We start from the raw sequence: 19,429 nt of genomic DNA on the forward strand, positions 1-19,429 counted from the left end.
CTAGAAAGAGCAACGTATAAGAATTTCATTTCTACTTAACAGCAATATTATCAACACAAAAATTCTGTCAGAAAAACCCACTAACAATATGAGTACTTTTTTCTCAACCCATTAATACAATACTTCATGTTCCACAAAACCCCTAAAGTTATGTTTTAACAAAACATAAAATGTAGTTCACAAAATGGGAATATTTTTCTTCTATTTGGAATTGAAAAAAAAAATGTTTTGAATAGCTTGAACTTTTTATATAAACTTATTTTCACTTTATGTTCGCAAAATTCCTTCTGAATTTTTGAAAGATTGTGATGATTTTGTCTTTTTTCAATCCTTCAATGTTAAATGTTGAATGTACACCAGACTCACCCACTTCACAAAACGTTTTTACCTATGAGCAAGAATATTGTCATATTCAGTATTAGCATAAATATATTATTATATTTGGATTGACTACAGTTTTACATATGAAGTCACATTTTCAAGAAAATTTTTATTCTTTACAATTTCCTTTCATCATTAGATTTTTCTTGGCTTATGTTTTTACTCATTTTCACATTACACTGGCTGCCTTAGTTTTGTGTGTATCTTTAACAAATTCTAGTATTTCCCTATTCTTTCAATATCTTCTTAGATTTACCAAATGCAGCATTTTGAAATCACATAACAAAATCACGCTTCATAATTCATTTGAAACAAAGTAAAAGAAAATAAAAGCAGTTTTGACAAAACTCGTGTATATGAGTGTATGACAGAAGCCGAATCTCTGAATGTGTCTGTCTGGGTGCCGTGTAGCTGTGATCACGACCACTGACAGAATAAATGTGTCACACTTTAAAGGTCCAGTCATTTGTGCTTCTATGACTGCTACACCCTCATCAACGCCATGCCACATTAAAAGCTATGCTTCTGTCCAGATTTGGAGTCTGGCTTGAAACACTGAGCTCTGGCCGACTCCCCCGAGCGAGCGAGCGAGCGAGCGAGCGTGCTGCGGTCAGTACCTGCAGGAAGGGAATAAAGTCGTCTTGTTCCAAGTAATGCAAGCCGGGTTTGGCCAGGAGGTGCACAAACTTTGAAACGTCATCGTGACAGGTCTGCAGAATTCTGGAGGAGGAATCAAAAAAGGGAGAACAGATGGTTGCAAGGTGAGTTTCTGGTTGGCTCTCACTAGATCACAAGTCTGAGCGGCATGTTAATGTATTCTTAAATTAGGATTCTCAGTCGCTACTGGGTTATTACCACCGTGGAGTGTTGGACCGCAGCGGGGGAAAAGCCAAGCACCGATTGTGGCCTCTTTTCTAAGATTGGCTGAGGTCTGAACTCGTGCTGGAGGTCGCGCTTGTGTGGCGCGGACTCACACAGAAACCTACATTACAAAAGTCCTCTGGCATTCCTTTCAACCGCCCACATAATGGCGCTGAAGATAGCTTTGTATTTTACATTCTCCTCCAAGAACAGTTGGCAGTAAAAGGCTTTTATTCGCTCGCTGCGCAACACAACTGCTGATACTGCGGCCGCTGTTTGGGTCTGACTGACTCACTGACGGACATGAAGAGGCCTCATTGTCTTACTTTCTCCACATCGCCACGAACTTGTGAACGGACACGAATCCTGCCCTGTCGCCTCCAGCCATGCAGAACAATGGCACTTTCCAGTAGAGGGGACACTCGCAGGCCTGAGGACAAAGAGGGGGTGACAGAGGAGACTTTAGGAAGACTCACAGTCTCTTAAAATATTTACCTTTCTCTAAGTCATCGCTGTCTAGTCACACATGATGGACAACCGTGACAACAGGTTTCACATGTAATTATTATAAAGCAGCTCATCAAACATGAACAGAATGTAAATGTTGTATAGTCACTTGCGTCTGAGCTCAGGTACATCGTGCCCATCTTAATGGAAACTGACGTCTTTGTTGTTGCCAATCGCCTTACATTTTTCCTCGGCAGACCCATGGAAGATTTGAGTCCTGCCCTCAACTTTCTTTTTTTTACTTCTGCCATTGTTGATCCTTTTCATCAATCGAGCGTTTGTTCTGTTGTTACATTTTTCCTAAAGTAACGTGTTTGAACATTCAAGCCACACATGCTAAAGTTTCAGGGTGAAATGAAGTCCCACGAGAAGTGGGAGCAGGCCAGTGGTAAATGGTCTGCTGTAAGCCATGGACTGGATTTGAAGAGCGATTACGCACAAAAAGAACCACAAATGCTTCAGAATTAAACCTGTGTGAAAGCAGACAGACGGAGAGTATTTGGATTTGGCTTGTGAAAACGCCGTTCACAATTGCATGCAATGTAGGCTCAATCAAACTCCTTTCAGACATCCTCATGCTCCCCAGGGAGATGAGGAGGGTGAGTATTCCTGTGGAGGAGGGGATTTAAAAAGAGAAAACATCTAAATAGACCTCCTACAAATAACCTGATGGGTGGCAGCTGAGACTCTCTGCTGCAGATTTGGCTCTCACCTTGGCGACCTGCCCCATGTCCTCAATGGTGGCCCTTTCATTTGGGAATTGGGAGAACGTTTTCTCAATTTTGGAAATGAGGCTGTCGATGTTGACGTTGGCCTGGGGCCGGCCCTGTGGGAAGTAGAACTTCGGAATGCTTTCACTCAGCGATGTGGTGACGGGCTCCGGCGTCCTCACCTGTGAGGAACAGAAATAAACCCTGAGTTCATGATGTGACCAAAATCTGAACCCCCATCTGCTTTTGTCCACACGATCAGCACTTGGGAAAAACTCTGGTGAACGTGTATAAAGAACATGGCAACACCAGACCAACAATGCAGAAGTTCACCAGTCACAAGTCAAAATGATCACCCATGATTCCATTCCAACCTGTTCGGTAGCCTCTCCATTGTGGACTGGGCTCTTTCAGGTCACCTTATACTTTTTGTGCCAAGTTGTCTCATCAGTTCATGAAGTTTTGGTCAGGTCAAAGAGCGGGATGAAACTCAAAGTTCTGCATGAAAATAAGTCTTAAAATGATAAACTGATTCTGATTTGTCCCGAGAATGATCCTTTCCCACAAATGCTGAAGGATTCTGATGAACGTCTTGCTGGCGTTTCTGTTGATGCTTCAATAAACAAAGACACCTGCCGCAGGTTAAACTTCTCCTCCATATCTCAGGGGGCAGTCAAATGTAAACATTGCAGGGACAGTCTTAAACCTGAGCTAATCTTGTTAACATATTTTCTTGTACATATAGAACTAAAACGAAAGGCTTTTGCTCCTCAGAACTGAGGTCACTTCTAATCACATGATAGAAATCCATAGAGGTCAATAGAGAATATCTTCTTTCAAAACAGGTTTGGACCTGAAACATGATAGCATTTATGTAACTCTGAGCTGATAGATTTCACACACAATACAATTGACAACTCCAATCTCAAAGTACTTGGAGCGAGTTTCTACAAATAGTTGTGACCTTGAGAATGATCCAGCAGATGAGCTTCACTTCTGACCAGAGACAAGTTTCTGTACAAACTGACCAAGACATCCCCACTGTGGCTGAGGAACATCTGACATCGACTCTACCTGTTTTCACCTTTTTCAAACAGATTCATTTGATTGACAGTTTGCTTCTTGCCAGTCCACCTCTCGAGAAAGGGTGGTCCCCTTGCATTTTCTTTCCCTCAAGTATAAACAAAGATTTTTGCATGGAGACGAGCATCAACAGTAGTTTTCATAGATCAAACACTGTGTTCATCCTGCTGTGAGTTAAGAGGATGTTACCTGGTTAGTGCCAGCAAGGATGTTTTCATAAGATCCATATCATGTCAGGAGAGAACCGAGCAGGATTCAAGGGTGCAGCGAAGCTTTCTAAGCAGCTTCTGAGCACAGCTTTTAAATAATCATAGTGTAATATAGTGTGAAGATTGTGGAATAGTGCAGAGTTCCTATAAAAGCCACTATGTTTCACTTGAAGGAGAACATTTTGACATTTAGTTTTGTCAATGTAGCCTAAACAAAGTCCACTCAAGGACTAGAAAGTTGAATCAGTGCTGTGGTGCCTATTCACATTTTTTTGCATCTCGTCTCTCCAGCCTAAGAATTACAGGCCACACTTCACAACCTTAGTGTTCGGAAATGTGACCCGAGGTACAACAGCAGAGTAGCACTGGGTTTCCTGGGTGCACTTGTGCAGGTTTACACTAACATTTCCCACAATGCAACTCTGAGTCAAACAGGTGTCGCCAAAACAGTTTTCAACACTTCAAAATCTCCCACAGCTGAGATACGACTATGGTCTAATAAAACATATTAATGATCAACTGGTGAGACAGATATGGGTGGAATTACACAAATGAGCAGGGATTGTCTTAAAGAATGTCTCTCTGGAAAATCTAAGGCTATTTGCTGCCTTGTAATGCCTGAGTACATTTACCCTGGAATAGTCACCCAAAGGTCACACCACACTACCTTACAATCACTGCTTGCTAACAGTAAATAAATCCACAAACTCAATCAGTAGATCACAAACAGCCGACTAAGAGCACTATTAAGAAACAATGTCTCAAAATGGACCATGTTTTTTTTTTTTAGCTGCAGGCGTGCTTTAGACCAAGCTACCAAGATTTCACTGAGACCAGCAACATCGACAATATCAACAGTTTTGTTACATCATTAATACAAAACTATTAGTTTTTCATATCAGCTGGTTTTGCATTCATGTCATCATGTCATTAAAACCTTCAAGTTAAGCTACTGTCTGTTTTGAATGAATAACTCAACATAAAAATAGCTCTGATGCAGCTCCTCCTCTGACAATGTTGTCGTAAAATTGGCTGCCAGCAGACTTACTATGCCATGTCAGTAATTTGTCGTACGCTACGAACAGACCTGCTGGAGCTGGAAAGGCTTCATGATTATGAACAGTTATAAAAGCACTGTGGGACCTTTTTGGATGAGGAGAACGTGAACGCAGAATGCTGCTGATCTGGTGATGCTGCATGGGCCTGTGCTGTCCGCTATTGCTATAAAAGGACAGACACATACTGTGTTGCCCCGCGCTGTCCCCTATGTCTCGCTTGAGCCTCACCACTAGAGCTCTTGAGCACAACTTCTAAGCCATGTGACATTTTACACATTTCAATGATGTGGAGAAAGAGGACTATCGGGGGGCGGGACCAACAGTACAGCAACTCACGGAACTCTTTTGACTTGCAAACACTTGTAACAACAACTTTTTTAGCAACCTCAATCACTGATTTTAAAAGTAGGTGAGAAGTGTATCAATGAAAATGTGCAATTGTTAAAATATGAAAGACTGACTTGTGGTTAAACCAGTGTGTGTTGCAGGTACACTGAAACAAACACCTGCCTGTCCTTGCTGGAAGGCTCTTAGCCTCTTCTTGAATCGTGAAGGCAGCACAAAGTCACATCCTCGTGCCAGAAGAGCCAACTCCTTCCTCAGGTCAGGATCCTGACGTAGCGTCAGCTCCTTCATCCTCATCTTAGTCCTGAACGCATATACACCAGCAAATACTCAATCCAGTGTTATCCAGTGGCAGCTACGCAGAGCAGAAGTGTGGTCGGAAGAGGTTGTTGGTATCCCTGTCCTCTTAATGCAAGTGAGCAGCTGCGAGTGTGACTCCCTCCACCATTCCTGATCTGGTCGCACAATCTTCCTGCTGTGCTGTTCCACTCTCCACACAACACAAACACAAACTGCTCAGGGTCAGGAAGCCCTCGCCTCAGAGCTGCTGGGGAGATAAGCAGTGACAGGGTGTATGTGTGTGGGACTCAGTTTTGGTGTATGCGTGGGGTGGGAGGGGTGAGTGTGTGCAATGGATCTGCCCTTTCCAGTTTACATTCTTTGCCACTCGTGGAAGGTTATGTAAAAAACAGACCTGTTGTTGCAGCTCTCATAACTACGTGCCTCAGTGACACGCGCCTGAGGATCATTCAGTTTTTCTCTCAATGCAAGAACTTCAGAACAACATTTTATCAGCGAAGAGCTGGCAGCTACTTTAAACGGCAGAATCTTATTTTACCATTTTAAGAAAAGACGATCACCAGAGGAAAAAAGGAAAGCTATACCGAGTGCTGATGCATCTTAAACTCCAACATGTCATTGGAATATCTAATCTAATTTCTGTCTACATAAAAACATAACTTGGTCATCAGTAAATGGTAAAATGAAACATCCAAAAATCACCCAGTTGTATTTAACAAGTTAGTAATTTTATCAATAAAAAGTCATTTTATTTTATTATGTATACTTTAAATAGAGATATAGTTTGTTTAAGTGGCCATAATAACGATCCTGGTAGACCACATGTATTTAATTTTAAACATTGCACAACCTGGCAGACAGTTCCCTTTCCTGTAGAACAGCACTTTAACCTAAATCAGCTCAGAAAGATTCACAATTATTTCCCATTTACAGGTCAACATGACATTTCTTGCTCTTCTGGAGCAGGATTCAATCCTCATGTCCCTTTGCGCTTGCAACGTGGTATCACGACACAAAACAGAAACAAACATTTCCCCAAAAAACAGTCTAGTATGCAAAGTGGACACGCCCCCAGCTTAAGCAACAGGGCCAGGCAGTTATGCTTGCCGTGTGGGACTACCTGTCTGTCATGGAAGAGGACAGAAGAATTGCATTTTGCTGTGGGGGTTCTTCACCCAGAACACTCAACACATACAACCAGACACTTGCTAGCAGAGCACAAGGCGCAATATGGGCGCTAGTTGGAGGCTATCCAGGATTATGGTAGTTGGACTGAACCTTTGTGGTTGTTTATTTTCCTTTGACTGCCATTTGAAAAGATGAACTCTTTAAAACATAAATGTTATTTAAGAGATTGGTTTAATGAAAAAATATAAAAAAATTAAATAAATGATTTTGGAAAACATCAGTGACATGGAACAGTACAAACAGCATGAGATAAAAAGCAAATGTCTTCATACGTTCACGTTTGTGTATTTATATTTCTTTTGCAAATTAGGTCAACACTATAATAATAAAGACCTCGGGACCTGTGAGAATCCATTATTTTACTGCTGTGGGGCTACACATTAGTTTTATTTTGAGTAACAAAGATAAAACTGAACAGTTACTGTTTAGCTGGATCACAAGAGATGCATTTGCATTGCAACAGGAAAAAATAACTTTTCAGTTGTATACCTTCAATGAAAACATACAATTGCAGTATATAAAACTACAGAAAACAAACAACACAACTAAGGCTGTCTTTACCATTTATTCAACTAATGTTCACTGGTTCTGCCTTCCGTCTTATGCTTGTCTTTGTTTTGCCTTCCAGTAGCAAGCTTGAGCTGCCAGCCATTCCACATCTTATTATAGTTGATGGGCAAAGGAGGGAGGGGGAGACATGTCAAATTCAAAGAATGATGTCCGAACCAGTCCGTGTCTATTAAAAGCCTTGTGCCTATTAAGAGCACTTGTTTGGGCAATCCGAGGAACCAGATCTGGAGAAACCCTTGACTACAGTTGGTTTTCAAACACACTTCCGGTTGCTGCTGTCCTTTAGTGACGGCAATTACGCCAATTTCTCTGAGATTTTCTGATCTTATGTCCTCCTGGTTTTCATACAACACCACATACGTGGCACGCCTGAATATTGCACATGAATTAACCAGACAACAAAAGGCAACGTCCACAATAGCAGGAATAAATCTCAAACATCAACAGAGGAGACACACCTATATTATTTTTAGACACCACAAATATCACAACTAGTGTAGCTTTCCAGTGTTTTCCACTAACAGACTTCCTGTTATCCACCACACAGCACTCTGCATGTGCTTGATAAGCTAACGGATGAGGTTTAATGACAATCATTTTAAACCAGACATGAGGGAGGACAGAAAGTCATAACAAGTACAGATCATACTGTATTGAGGAATGTGCTCAGATGAACTTAAATTTTTTGTCACACGAGTTCCTATCCAAAATTGTAATATGATAATACTTGGAATATATAATTTCATTGGAAATACTGACCTAGAGTAAATGGTGGTTTCGCTTTGAACATACTAGTTCACAGCAACCTAACACAAGACCAGCCTGAAGTTAACAGCGCAGGGTCAGAGTCAGATGAAGGTTCCACGGATAAACACCGATTTAATCAAGTTGCCTTTCAGTTGTAAGTGAGCTACTCTCTTCCCCCGCCAGTCTACACGGATACAAGACAAAGCATATTGTCTGTTCAGCAAGAATGGTTTTCAAATTGGTACTTGAGACAACATTTGGTAATTCAGTGCGCTACGCACAGACTAGATATCGACACATCCAATGTAAATATAGCACCGCACAACAGTGTTTTTAATTCTTAATAATGACCGTTCCAAATAAGTTTGTAAATGCCCACTGGTCAGCTCTTCTGTTTTGCCTTGCAAGTTTTTCAGTTGACGTTTTATGAGATGAGATTAGACTATATTCTTCCCACAACAGGGGAATTTTTGTTGTTTCACTCTCAGTATTTGCAGGTCACATTACAAACACATATTTGTGGCGATTACATGTTCCTTAGGGCTCTTCTAGGTGGAGCCTGTTAAGAAAATGATCTCTAAGATTATATAAGTCATTTGCCCGTTGGTTAAAGAAGAAAATGGATGAATCACAAGCTGCTGCATGTAAGAATGCAACCTGAAGAGTCTTAAAGGACCCGATTGCCTCCAACAAGAATGTCAGTTCACACTGTTGCATTACCCACTAGACAGAAGACATGACCTCAGAATTAGCCCACTCTGTTAACCGCGAAATCAGATTGTTCCATTATATAACAAATGAAATTATGAAACACACGGTCCAGAATTAGTGACCATAAGTCGCAGTTGTCTGCAGATGGATTTAGGCTAGTGGTGCAAATTGGCAGTTTTCAGTTTATAGCGGACTTACAGATCTTTAAGATCCATCAGGCCGTGGCCAACAGTTCTGAACAATAAATAGATATAATTCCTCCACCACCGACAAACATAACTGAAAACTGGTAAAACTTTTCCAATTTATTTGGAAATCATTATTATTTAATAATTTATATGAGGAAAAAGTGCACCAATTTCTCTTCATGTTCAAGAAGCAGTGGATATTAACAATAATTCTTCTAGTTACCAACATTGTTGACCACTAAAGGTTTCAAAGACTTGACCACGGAGAGATGAATTGATTTTCCGCATAACTTTCTTAAACAAGGATGTTACAGTAGGAATTTGAAAATCGTCATTTTTCCTGGGAACATCCTTACACAGCAAAATAAATCAAATAAAAAATTAAATTAAAAATAATCAACTACGTGGGTTTTTACAGCATCTGAAACCAGATGATGTTTTGTTCAAAAGAAAAGCTCACTTGATTGATGGGTTGTGTCTGTAACATGAATCACAAACAATTTCTGACGCAAGGGCCAAAAAAAAAGTTTGGGTTTGAAAGTATTTAGTGAAAGCTTAAACCTTCTCCCTTCAACGCTGACGAATGTCAAAGACACTAAAATAAAATGTTCTCAGCCATGTGGCAGAACTGATGACTCGACCCCAGACCCTGCTTCAAATAGCTTTAACGTTGCTAAGCCATCGCAGCCCATTGTAAAAAGACCCATCCAGTGACGAGACGGTGTCATTACTCTTGGACCTCAAAGGTAAATGGTCATTCATTCAACTCTTCACAAGGACTGGCGAACGTGACTCTGTGCACAGAACAGACTCATGGATGAGGATGATGCTCGAGAGACCAAGTAAATTCAACTCTGTCACATACCATCCAACAAAACACGTGAAATGAAATGACACAGAAACGGAATACGCAGCCACGCCTCACCTTACTGGTACAGTCGCAGTATTACAGGAGAAGCAAGGGTATCTATATCAGTGTCTGATGTCAAAGTCAGACCAGCTGTTCCAAGCCAGCATCCCCATGACATGAATTGAATTTTTCAGTAATCCTTTGAAGAATGCATGTGTCGGAAATTCGTTGTCTTGTCTTAAAATAGCAAGATTTACTTTATATAACCCTGGCAACCTTTTAAATAGTGACCGATGTGGCGTCACTATGCATCATGGAACCGCTTGGGAAGAATACACAAAGTGTTCGACAGTTGCTCTGGAACCATCTGGACTGTCGACATGGTGAGGGGGCACAAGTTTTCCATTCCACTCAGGGGTATCACAAACTGACAAATGTCTAAATCCCTGCTATTAGACACTGAACGCATTTGAAGGTATATCATTTTCTTTTTTTTACTTCAGTGACCTAATAGGAATACGTTAAAACGTAACATCTTTTAATCACTTGATTGAAGAAATTGTTTTCACCAAATAAATCTGTCTGAAACACCATACATTCTTCCAAAGACTAATGCATGGACGATGTGGGTTCACTCAAAATTGAATATTGAGATCTTTACAGTAATTTGAATCAATTTTGCTGGTCATTCACAGGTGCCAGTCAGTCAGCATGCAAACATCTAAGACTTGTCAGGAAGAGCGTTGGACTCATTTATTTCATAAACTCAATGTAACTAAGTGATTATCAAGAACAGAAAACATGCATTATAAGTTTGAATATCCATGGCAAGAGTCCCATTAAGGGAAGCATAATAGCAACCATTTAATGAAAGTCAAGTAGCCTTTGATGCATTCTTCTCTTGTACTTCATTCCTTAGGTCGAAAGAGTTAATGATGAAAAACATTTATCCTACTCTCATCACATTCTACAAAATATTCCATTCAATTAATTGAACAAAGATATATTTAGTATTTACTTAGGTTTTGCACTTTATGGGCTTCAAATCGACCTTAGAAAACTTTTGTTGCGGCAGGCATCATTTTAATAGTCAATAAAGATTTTACGCGGTGATAAATTCCTTGTTAGGTTTCAACAGTGTCAATCTAGGCTCAGGCTCCAATTTCTAAAGCTCCTCCCGTCATGTCAACAACATGGAGGGGGAGTTTCTGCGACGCATGGACGCAGCTGTCAGACTGTCTCACTGTCGCTTGACTCAAGTCAACCAAAACGTCTTCTCTTTTTTCTTGTCGACTAAGGTTCAAAGCTCATATATGTAAAGTTGACCTGGCATCAGAACAACAAATACTCTTTAGCAAGTATAGAGTGGGTTATTGTCTATATATGCTCAATAACAAAACTTTAACAAACAATGACGACACACTTTAAGTGATGTTACTCCCGTCTTTTACTCCATTCTAATTAATAGTAAAGAGGAATTGAACTAAGGACCACTACCGACAGTGACTGGCAGTCTGGGCAAGACTGTATTGTTCCCTGAAGCCAGAGAATGCTAGCCACCCCTTGTGGCCAGGAAGAAATATGATGCCAATTTATTTAGCTGCCAATACAAACAGCAATTTCAATCTAAAATAAAGCACAGAGGGTATTCAAAACCACTTTTAAGCACTAGGTTTAGAAATTACAAAAAACACTTGCTCGTGAATTGAAAAAAATGTGGTGACAGTAAAGTGTATTCAAAAGCCGCAAACTGGAAGTTATTCAAATCCCCATTAGCTATTTGTCTTAGCTCTTGGTGTGTCACTATTTTTCATTTCATATTTTAGTTTCATGACATTGTTGTGCAACTGACTTAAAATATAAATACTGGGTTGTTTCCAACTGATTCTAGTGCTCCATGTCATTAAGCACAGCCTCATTCAATGTAAATAAAATTAATCAACATCCTGAAACAAATATTCAGAATTTTCTTTTGGTTTTCCAGTTCCAAAATATTTCTGAAAATATTTCTTGTGTCATTAGGAGCCCCGTTATAGTTTTTCTTTACATCTTGATATGGTCCTAAGCTCAACAGGCTTGTGGCTGTCATCATAGCAGTCATCAACTCTGTCACCAGACCACAATGCAGAATGTATTGCCAGCTCAAAAGTGAGCCAAGCAATACAGTAAAACATTTATCCAATTCATTTTTGCAAGGATGGGAGAAGACAGCAGTACGTACACGGCTGCTGGGTGCAAAGAGATATCAGTTATTACTGCAAGTGTTATTTCAAAATGACCCGCATGTACAAAAGTGAAGCATTGTGTAAAGCTAAAATTATGACATGAACACGAGCTGGCAATTTAGCTTGTCAACACAGGTACAAAAACTATAACTGCAGCCAACATATGAACCCAAGGCGGTTCTTGGTCGGAACCCACGGAACACGCCCTGATTTTGATGTTCTAAAAGCAACCTTGGAAAAAAGCCCTGTGGGAAGATATGTTAGGAACATCCAAATCCTGTTTGAACTAGTGACACTGATCCAGAATTGGAACCTCCTCCATTCCTCTTCATAAGACAGGTCAAATAGCTCGTGGATAATTTACCTTTTTGATGCTGACAGAGCGCCGCAGTATTCTACTGGTGAGTCCGGCAACTCTGGAACTACTGTTGCTGCCTGAAGGAAGGGTACTGGCTGATGGCTGAAGGGCAGCAGGATTAAAGGAGGGCGTCTTCTTCTCGGCCAGATTCTTCTGCGATGTGACATTGTTATTATCATTGAAACACAGTCCATTTTCTGTGGCGTCTCCACCATTCAGCTCAGCATGCTGTCCACTTTTGATGAGATCAAGATAACCCTTGAGCAGTGATTGAGTCTCAGGATCACTCAACCAGTTGAGAAACAGCTCATCCACTTTCAATTTGAGCACAGGCTGGAGGATTTGTGATGAAGGCATTGTTTCAGGTGATATTCAGGTTGTTTCTGGAAAAAAAAGAAAAGGAAAACAGTATTAATTATCATTTTCATCCCCATGATTGGTGCTGAATAAACTGTAGTAACTTGTGACATTTTCTCAAACAGACATTGGCAGAAGAGTGAGTTATCACCCCAAAAAAAACATTCTAGACGGGCTTCCATGCTGGTTTATGGTGACTTCTAATTTTGTATCATCTAGACACTAAAATACCTGGACTATTTTTACTAATGTTTTATGAGCTGCATTGTTTTAAATTTACCATATAACAGCTTGGCCAATCCTCAGTCCCAGCTTTTACATTCATACACTGTTAAATCAAGGTTTCAGCCCACTGATGTTTTATCATACTAAGTTGGCCTGTTATTTGGATTTTGTATATTTAGTTAACATCTCTGCTAAATACAATAATCTCCTATTCTGCTATGTAAACAAATACACATTTAACCTAATAGACTGGTTGAAGCGTAAGCGATGTGTTGAGTCAAAATAAATGACGTTGACAGTGATATCATGAACTCGTACGTTGCACTGAAGCAGTACTCTGTACACACATGTATTGACATGTGTAGATGGAAATAGCCGACCAGAGCAGTAGATACGTTCAATCGCACGCCAGTTTGCTCGCAGCAGCCATTTAAGTTCTTAGTAAACACACAGTTCCAGCATGTGTGACTACTGTTATTGAGTTTTAGCGCCAACACTGACCCATACCCACAGGCGGAACGCGACCACACATCGACTGGCTCTGCTAGCGGTTTAAACACAACTAAAGGGCAAAATGTCGCTTAACGCCACCACAATTCACCGAAAGGTACATGTCATTGGAGGTGGCTGTGTAGAAAAGCAAACAGAAGAGTCACTTAAAACAAGGCGCAGTTAACTCACAGCAGTTAAGGGTAGCGTCCACAAGCTAATGCTAGCAGGCTAACTTTACTATATACCTAAAGGAAGAGGAGTCCGTCGCTAGGTCCGGAGATATAACTCGACATCATTTCCACCATTCGGAAGCTGGTTCGAAGCTGTCCCGGTTCTGGTGGTCCGCGCGAGCAGGGGTAGTGCCTCGGCGTTCATCACGGAGAGCAGCAACACCAGCACCAGAACTTTTCTAAATCTCGTCTCCCTGGTAACCACAGGTGGTATCGCGAGACTTCAACGACCGAACTGTGACCTGACGCCTGTGGTGATCCCACGAAGCCAATGTAAACAGTCCCTCTATAATGTCATTTTACTTATGGAATACAACTTTAGTCAAGGTTTTGAAAAGGCAAGTATTTTTAAAACCTGTATGAGAAAACGAAATAAAAACATTTATCAAATTAACATGGCGATTATCGCTCAGCGGTGAATGAATTTAATGTACTACAGTGCACAACCGGATGGGGGGAAATATTATTACCCTTTTTGATAACCATTGAAACTGCAGCTGGTAATTATTGTGAAAGGATGAAGATAGGAAAAGAGCAGTCTGTGAGCGACAGTAGCCACCAACTACCCGTTATTTTTAAACATGTTTTGTCCGTTCACAAGTAAAGTAAGTACAGTCCATTAAGTGGCATAGATTCTTATCAAAATCAATAACATTATTTCCTTTAATGTAACTGACCCTTATTCTGCGCTTATAAATTGGTGTATTGATTACTGAAGAGGACTGGAACCAGACAGAACGGCTGCTGGAGCCATATCAGTTGTTGAAATACAAACCATATGTATTGAAGTTCTAATAGCTTGTATCAATCTGAGAAATATGAATAACCTTGAAGACAAATTTCCATACATATAGTTTATTAAACACCAGGTACACAAACAATGACCAACAAAAAAGAGAGCAGAAAAAAAAAAACATTCAAAAATATTAGTATTAGTATGCAACAATAGGACTACAGGGCTTATGAGCAGGCGATAGTCATTTCAGAAATCAGCATAAGGTGAGTTCCATTACATGGCGATGCTCTCAGGCACATAAAGGATGAGGGACAGGACATACATATACGAAATAAAAACCATCACCTGACACAGATGCTACTGTCATTGCAAATCACCTGATGTTGTTCTGCACACATTCCAGTCTGACTCCACTCTCGTCTTCACCTCCCTTGGATCATATCTATCACTGTTTATGACTTTCCAGTTGATGTGATAAAACTTTGTTACATTAATCTAAAATAATGGTTGTTTATTCTTATGTCAGGTGAAAGATATTGCCAATCCCTACAGACTCGACTCTGCGATCCGTCTGATCTGCGGGTTCCTTATTGACCGAATCCTTCCCTTGATAATCTCAGCAAATTTGAAACTTTCACTTTTTGATCATGCAATTTAAGCGAAAGCTGTTCCTTAGAAAACAGTTTTCCAAAATCTGATCAATATGAGAAAGGGTAAGATAAAAAGAGTTGGTGTTTCAACTTGAAACTCTGCAACTTTTCAAAGTGTAATTACAGTGTACATTTTTCCCCAAAGCAGCGTGTTTTTTGTGGGGTATTCTTTATGCCTTGAAGGAAATTTCAAAGGTTTGGCCGAGCTAGAAGCCACAGGGGAACGGCTGGTTAGCGCAGGGAAGAGTTAGTGAGGAGTTTCAGTGTGCAAATCGGCCGCATTACTGTCAGCGATGTTCTGTGTTTGCTCTGTGAAGTTGCCGATAAACAATCTGCTATAATAAGACTGGTGAATGAAGTTGAAAGTGCTGTAGATAGGGGTCCAGCTGTGCTATTTGGACTGTTATTATTATTATTATCACTGGGTGGACACATCACAAAACAAGTTCTTTATACATTTCAAGGCTTTCTGCTTCTTTATAGTGTCTACAGTTCAAAGTGTTTTCACATCGCAGGAGTATTTAAGCACACATATTTTTGTTGTTCAAAAAGACGTTTCACCTAGTTCACTTTTTCCTTCTTCTAACTGTGCGCTCATTTATGACCCATTGCTATGTGTATTCAATTAACTATATAGAAGTCAAATGAAAATATAAATATGCTGCAAAGTAATACACAAAACTAATGACACACTTCTTTGAAAGGTATTTAATGTCAGTATGTCAACACATTTCACTGTGACACACCTCCACATGCTACAAGCATTCACCTTTTCCAGTCCGTCAACGTGCCGCACATGCACACACAAATACAAAACATTCACAAACAAAGGAACCAAAGCAGGAATGTCACATTACAAACTTGAAGAGAGCAGGCACAAAAATTAGACACATACGCACTCAAAATATAGTTAAGATTGTATGCGTATACAAAGATGAATTAAGTTAAGCATCAACACAATACACATGTACCGTCACACATAAGAACAAGTCAAACTAAAAGTGAGAGTGTTAAGAGAGTGACTCACATGTGATTATGGAATGACACACACTCACACTAGAAATGCAACTCACCACAAATATATGACTACATTGAATACACACATACATTTGAGCAAGCTGTCTGACACACACATACACAAAAATAAAAATAAATATATTGCCCTAAATAACGATGGTATTAAAGATGGTATCAGAGACACTCAAAACCCACATATACGAACAAACCTCATTGTCTGAGGAATAAATGTTTAATCTAATCTAATCTAACATGAAAACATACATATTATCCTGCCCTGGGTTGAAAAGTGTTACAAACACACACACGCATGTCTTGCATGAGAAGTCTAGTCATTGATCCGCATGTTCTTATACTCACTTACCTTATATTAATGACACCAAATAAATGTGTGTTAAAAATATTAATAAATGACTTAAAAAAATGTATTCAAACACTTTTCTTTCATGGTGCATTCAGGTCAGGTGTTGCTGAGTTCTACGGTGCTTAAAAAAAGTTCAGAGATTGTTATTTGTCTTAAATGTTGATTTTACTTTGACTGTAATTCATTTTCTTATCTCCAGTAAGCTAAAATATTTTCTGATGCTCCTCTGTTCTGTTATCGCTCCAATAATAACCAGACCTTGTTGAAATAAGTGCTCACATAAAGCTCCAATCTTGCAAGAATGTTGCTAGTTCTGCGATATTTTCGACCGGGATTAGCTTTGATCCTGAGAAGCTCCCTGTTTGATATGGCTTTCATATGGTCTGAACCCAAGTTTCCAGAATGGAAGTGATGAGTCGCAGCTCTTTCATGGCTGCAGTGTAAACACGCCACAGTGTTTTTAATCCATAAGAAAAATCACAGCGAGAAAATCAAACTGTCTTCAGTCAACATTTAAATTCCTAATACGCTGAGCGAAATGGAGCCGCAGAGGAGACTTCTTTCATTAGACACTTCACTGGTGCTCTGAAGTTTACTCCTTCCATCTGAGATGACTATAAAGGGGAGACAATGCTGCTGCCTATTGAGGCCTTTGGAGACTTTCCGCTCTCATCACATATTAATGAAAGAGTGAGCATGTATGGAAACCTGCTTATGAACACAAAGATCCACATTTGTATGGTTTTGCAGCAACACTCAACAATAAAAATTTAATTTTTTAAAAAAGTGTCTGTGTTTATGTGTTTATTACAGATGACACTACTGGAGCAAAAACATTGCGTTCAGCAGAGGAAACACCTTTAAACAGAGAAGAAATCCTAACATTTGTACTGCTATGCAACACGAGGTTTGTATCAGCTGCCTGTGGAGGGCGCACTAAACCTTGGTTTCCCTATTATTTCTCACTGCACACACACAGAAACTTTCAACCTCTTGTCTTAACCTCTTATCACGCAACACGTACAGACAAATGACAACACAAAATGCATGCAATACACATACTTCACGTACACGTATATGTTTGCACAGTTCCCTCGGATATGAACACAACCTTTGTGACATCGAACAATACAAAAACACAGCAAACTAAATACAGATTTTCACGTCAATGAAGTCATATCAAACTGCCGCACAGGTGCACTGATGGCCAGGCGTCAACCACTGATGGCCAGGTGTCAACAGTGTCAGAACAGTGGTGTTTACACCCAAATAACAAAAGATATATTTGAAATAGACTTATTTGGATGTTCATAAAAGGATGTGGATACACACTGACAGGTGGACGGACACATCAGCCAAATGAATGCACGTTGCACACAACTGACAGACTCACACAAATGCACACACAACACACTTATAAATGCAGAATAAAGTTCCACGTGCCTGTACACGGCCTCAGACACAGCTCAGTCGCACATACATATCAGATTCTGGCTTGCCTTAGCATTGTCGCACTCACACACACATGGCGCTCACACTCGTCATTAGCACGAGGTGTGTCCTTGTTACGGCGAGGAATGTGCTGTACATGAGACCTGACCACGCTGGCCTCCATCCCTCCCTTTAATGAGTCGCAGCCATCGAGACGGTGCGGGAGCTTTTTGATTTCCAAACATTAGCGCTCATAATTGAATGCAAATCACCAAAGATTTCCGCCGAAGCAGACCATCGCACCAATTACCTGCCGCTTTATTGTTTGCTGTTGCTGTGTTTGCTGGAGTCTAATCATATTTGGAGGTTAGCCACGACGCCGCATCAGCTCCAAGTGGAGAGGCGGCGTTTGAAGCCTTTTATTTCCGTTGTGCCATATTAGCTGCACTGAGACGACACGCCGCTTTCAAGATGAAACGAACAAGTCGGCGTTACATCAGCCTCTAAACAAGGAAATCGCACGTGAATTGGTCATCTAAAAAAAAGAAAAGAAAAACACCACCCCATCAGGAGAAATGTGTTTCATCTACCAGTTTGACTTGAAGACTCAAGTGGGAGCAAGGGCTGGATTTGGGTTGTGGGCTCGACGCTGGCCGGACTAGTCGTCCTTCCCCACCAGCCCCCACCTATGGAATAGCAAATTCATGGCATAAAAGGCTGGAAAATCATGGAAATCAGCGAGGCCTTCATTATACCAAGGTCATTACAGCCAGCTTTTATCCTCCTCTTTACTTATAGGAGGTGAGGGAATCCTATTCTCCATCACCCACGGCCTCACCTTTGAACATACACACTCTGACGCTCTGGCTCAATTCACACACACACACACACACTCTTTCATTTGGCCTCCTTGAATTTCATCACTCTTTTTTACATCACATTAGGGCGTTGGAGGTAGGTGTGTCTTCATGTTACTGAGGGACTGAATAATGTACAGCGTGGAGGCTGGAGGCGTCATCCACACATGAAATCTATATATTTATGCATGAGGTGATCACATTATAAGTTTGAAAATATAGGTGAGCAGCTTTTTTTCAAGGCCGATGCCTTTTGTTGGGATGGTGTAACTCTTGGAAAGAATTGAGGTATAAAAGCATGAATTTCTCCAGTCACATCGGCTGGCTCGCATCCACAGGCAGACACTTTGTAGATCAATAAAATGGAATGAACAAAGCCCGGGATTAATGACGGGAGATTTCTCGCCATTTGTACCATAATGCAAGATTCTTGAAAAACTCAAGTCATAAGAAAGCAGCGGCGTCGGACACTTGACAGAAACGAGCTCTAATGTTCCCGTTAATGGGGAGATTATTCTCAAAGTATCCTTCAGTGTGAAGCTCAAATGAATCTTTTTTAATGAGCGTCAGAAGACACTTAAGTGTTTTCCCTGCTAATGAGCGGGAAAAGGAAACTCCAATGTCTCGTCTGTGTGATTCGAAAACCTGCTGGATGTGATACCACCGCGATCCGTGCGTTTAAAGCCTCAGATGTCCGTCGGCTCATCGAAAACAGATGTGAGTTTTGAAGACTCTGAGTTCATGGCTCAAGTCCAGACGCAGGCTTTAACTGGCTGACC

At 40.5% G+C, this 19,429-nt stretch overlaps 1 protein-coding gene across 4 annotated transcripts in view; it reads right to left on the minus strand.

Annotated features, from left to right (window-relative positions):
- Window positions 1-13,780, minus strand: part of ppp2r3b (protein phosphatase 2, regulatory subunit B'', beta) — an 18,745-nt gene extending 4,965 nt beyond the window's left edge. For 2 of the 4 annotated variants that reach the window (XM_053877318.1, XM_053877316.1), the window contains exons 1-5: window positions 13,611-13,780; window positions 12,298-12,674; window positions 2,462-2,641; window positions 1,569-1,672; window positions 999-1,101 (exon numbers count right to left, since the gene is read on the minus strand). In XM_053877318.1, coding sequence (XP_053733293.1) covers window positions 999-1,101; window positions 1,569-1,672; window positions 2,462-2,641; window positions 12,298-12,648 — 738 coding nt within the window. In that variant the 5' untranslated portion in view covers window positions 12,649-12,674; window positions 13,611-13,780. Of the gene's footprint in view, window positions 1-998; window positions 1,102-1,568; window positions 1,673-2,461; window positions 2,642-5,319; window positions 5,712-12,297; window positions 12,675-13,554 lie in introns of those variants that run through there. The other 2 variants (XM_053877317.1, XM_053877319.1) reach the window with 2 other exon arrangements.
- Window positions 13,781-19,429: the final 5,649 nt, after the last annotated feature.

The sequence above is a fragment of the Synchiropus splendidus genome, chromosome 10, assembly GCF_027744825.2.
Source record: "Synchiropus splendidus isolate RoL2022-P1 chromosome 10, RoL_Sspl_1.0, whole genome shotgun sequence".
Lineage (NCBI taxonomy): Eukaryota > Metazoa > Chordata > Actinopteri > Syngnathiformes > Callionymidae > Synchiropus > Synchiropus splendidus.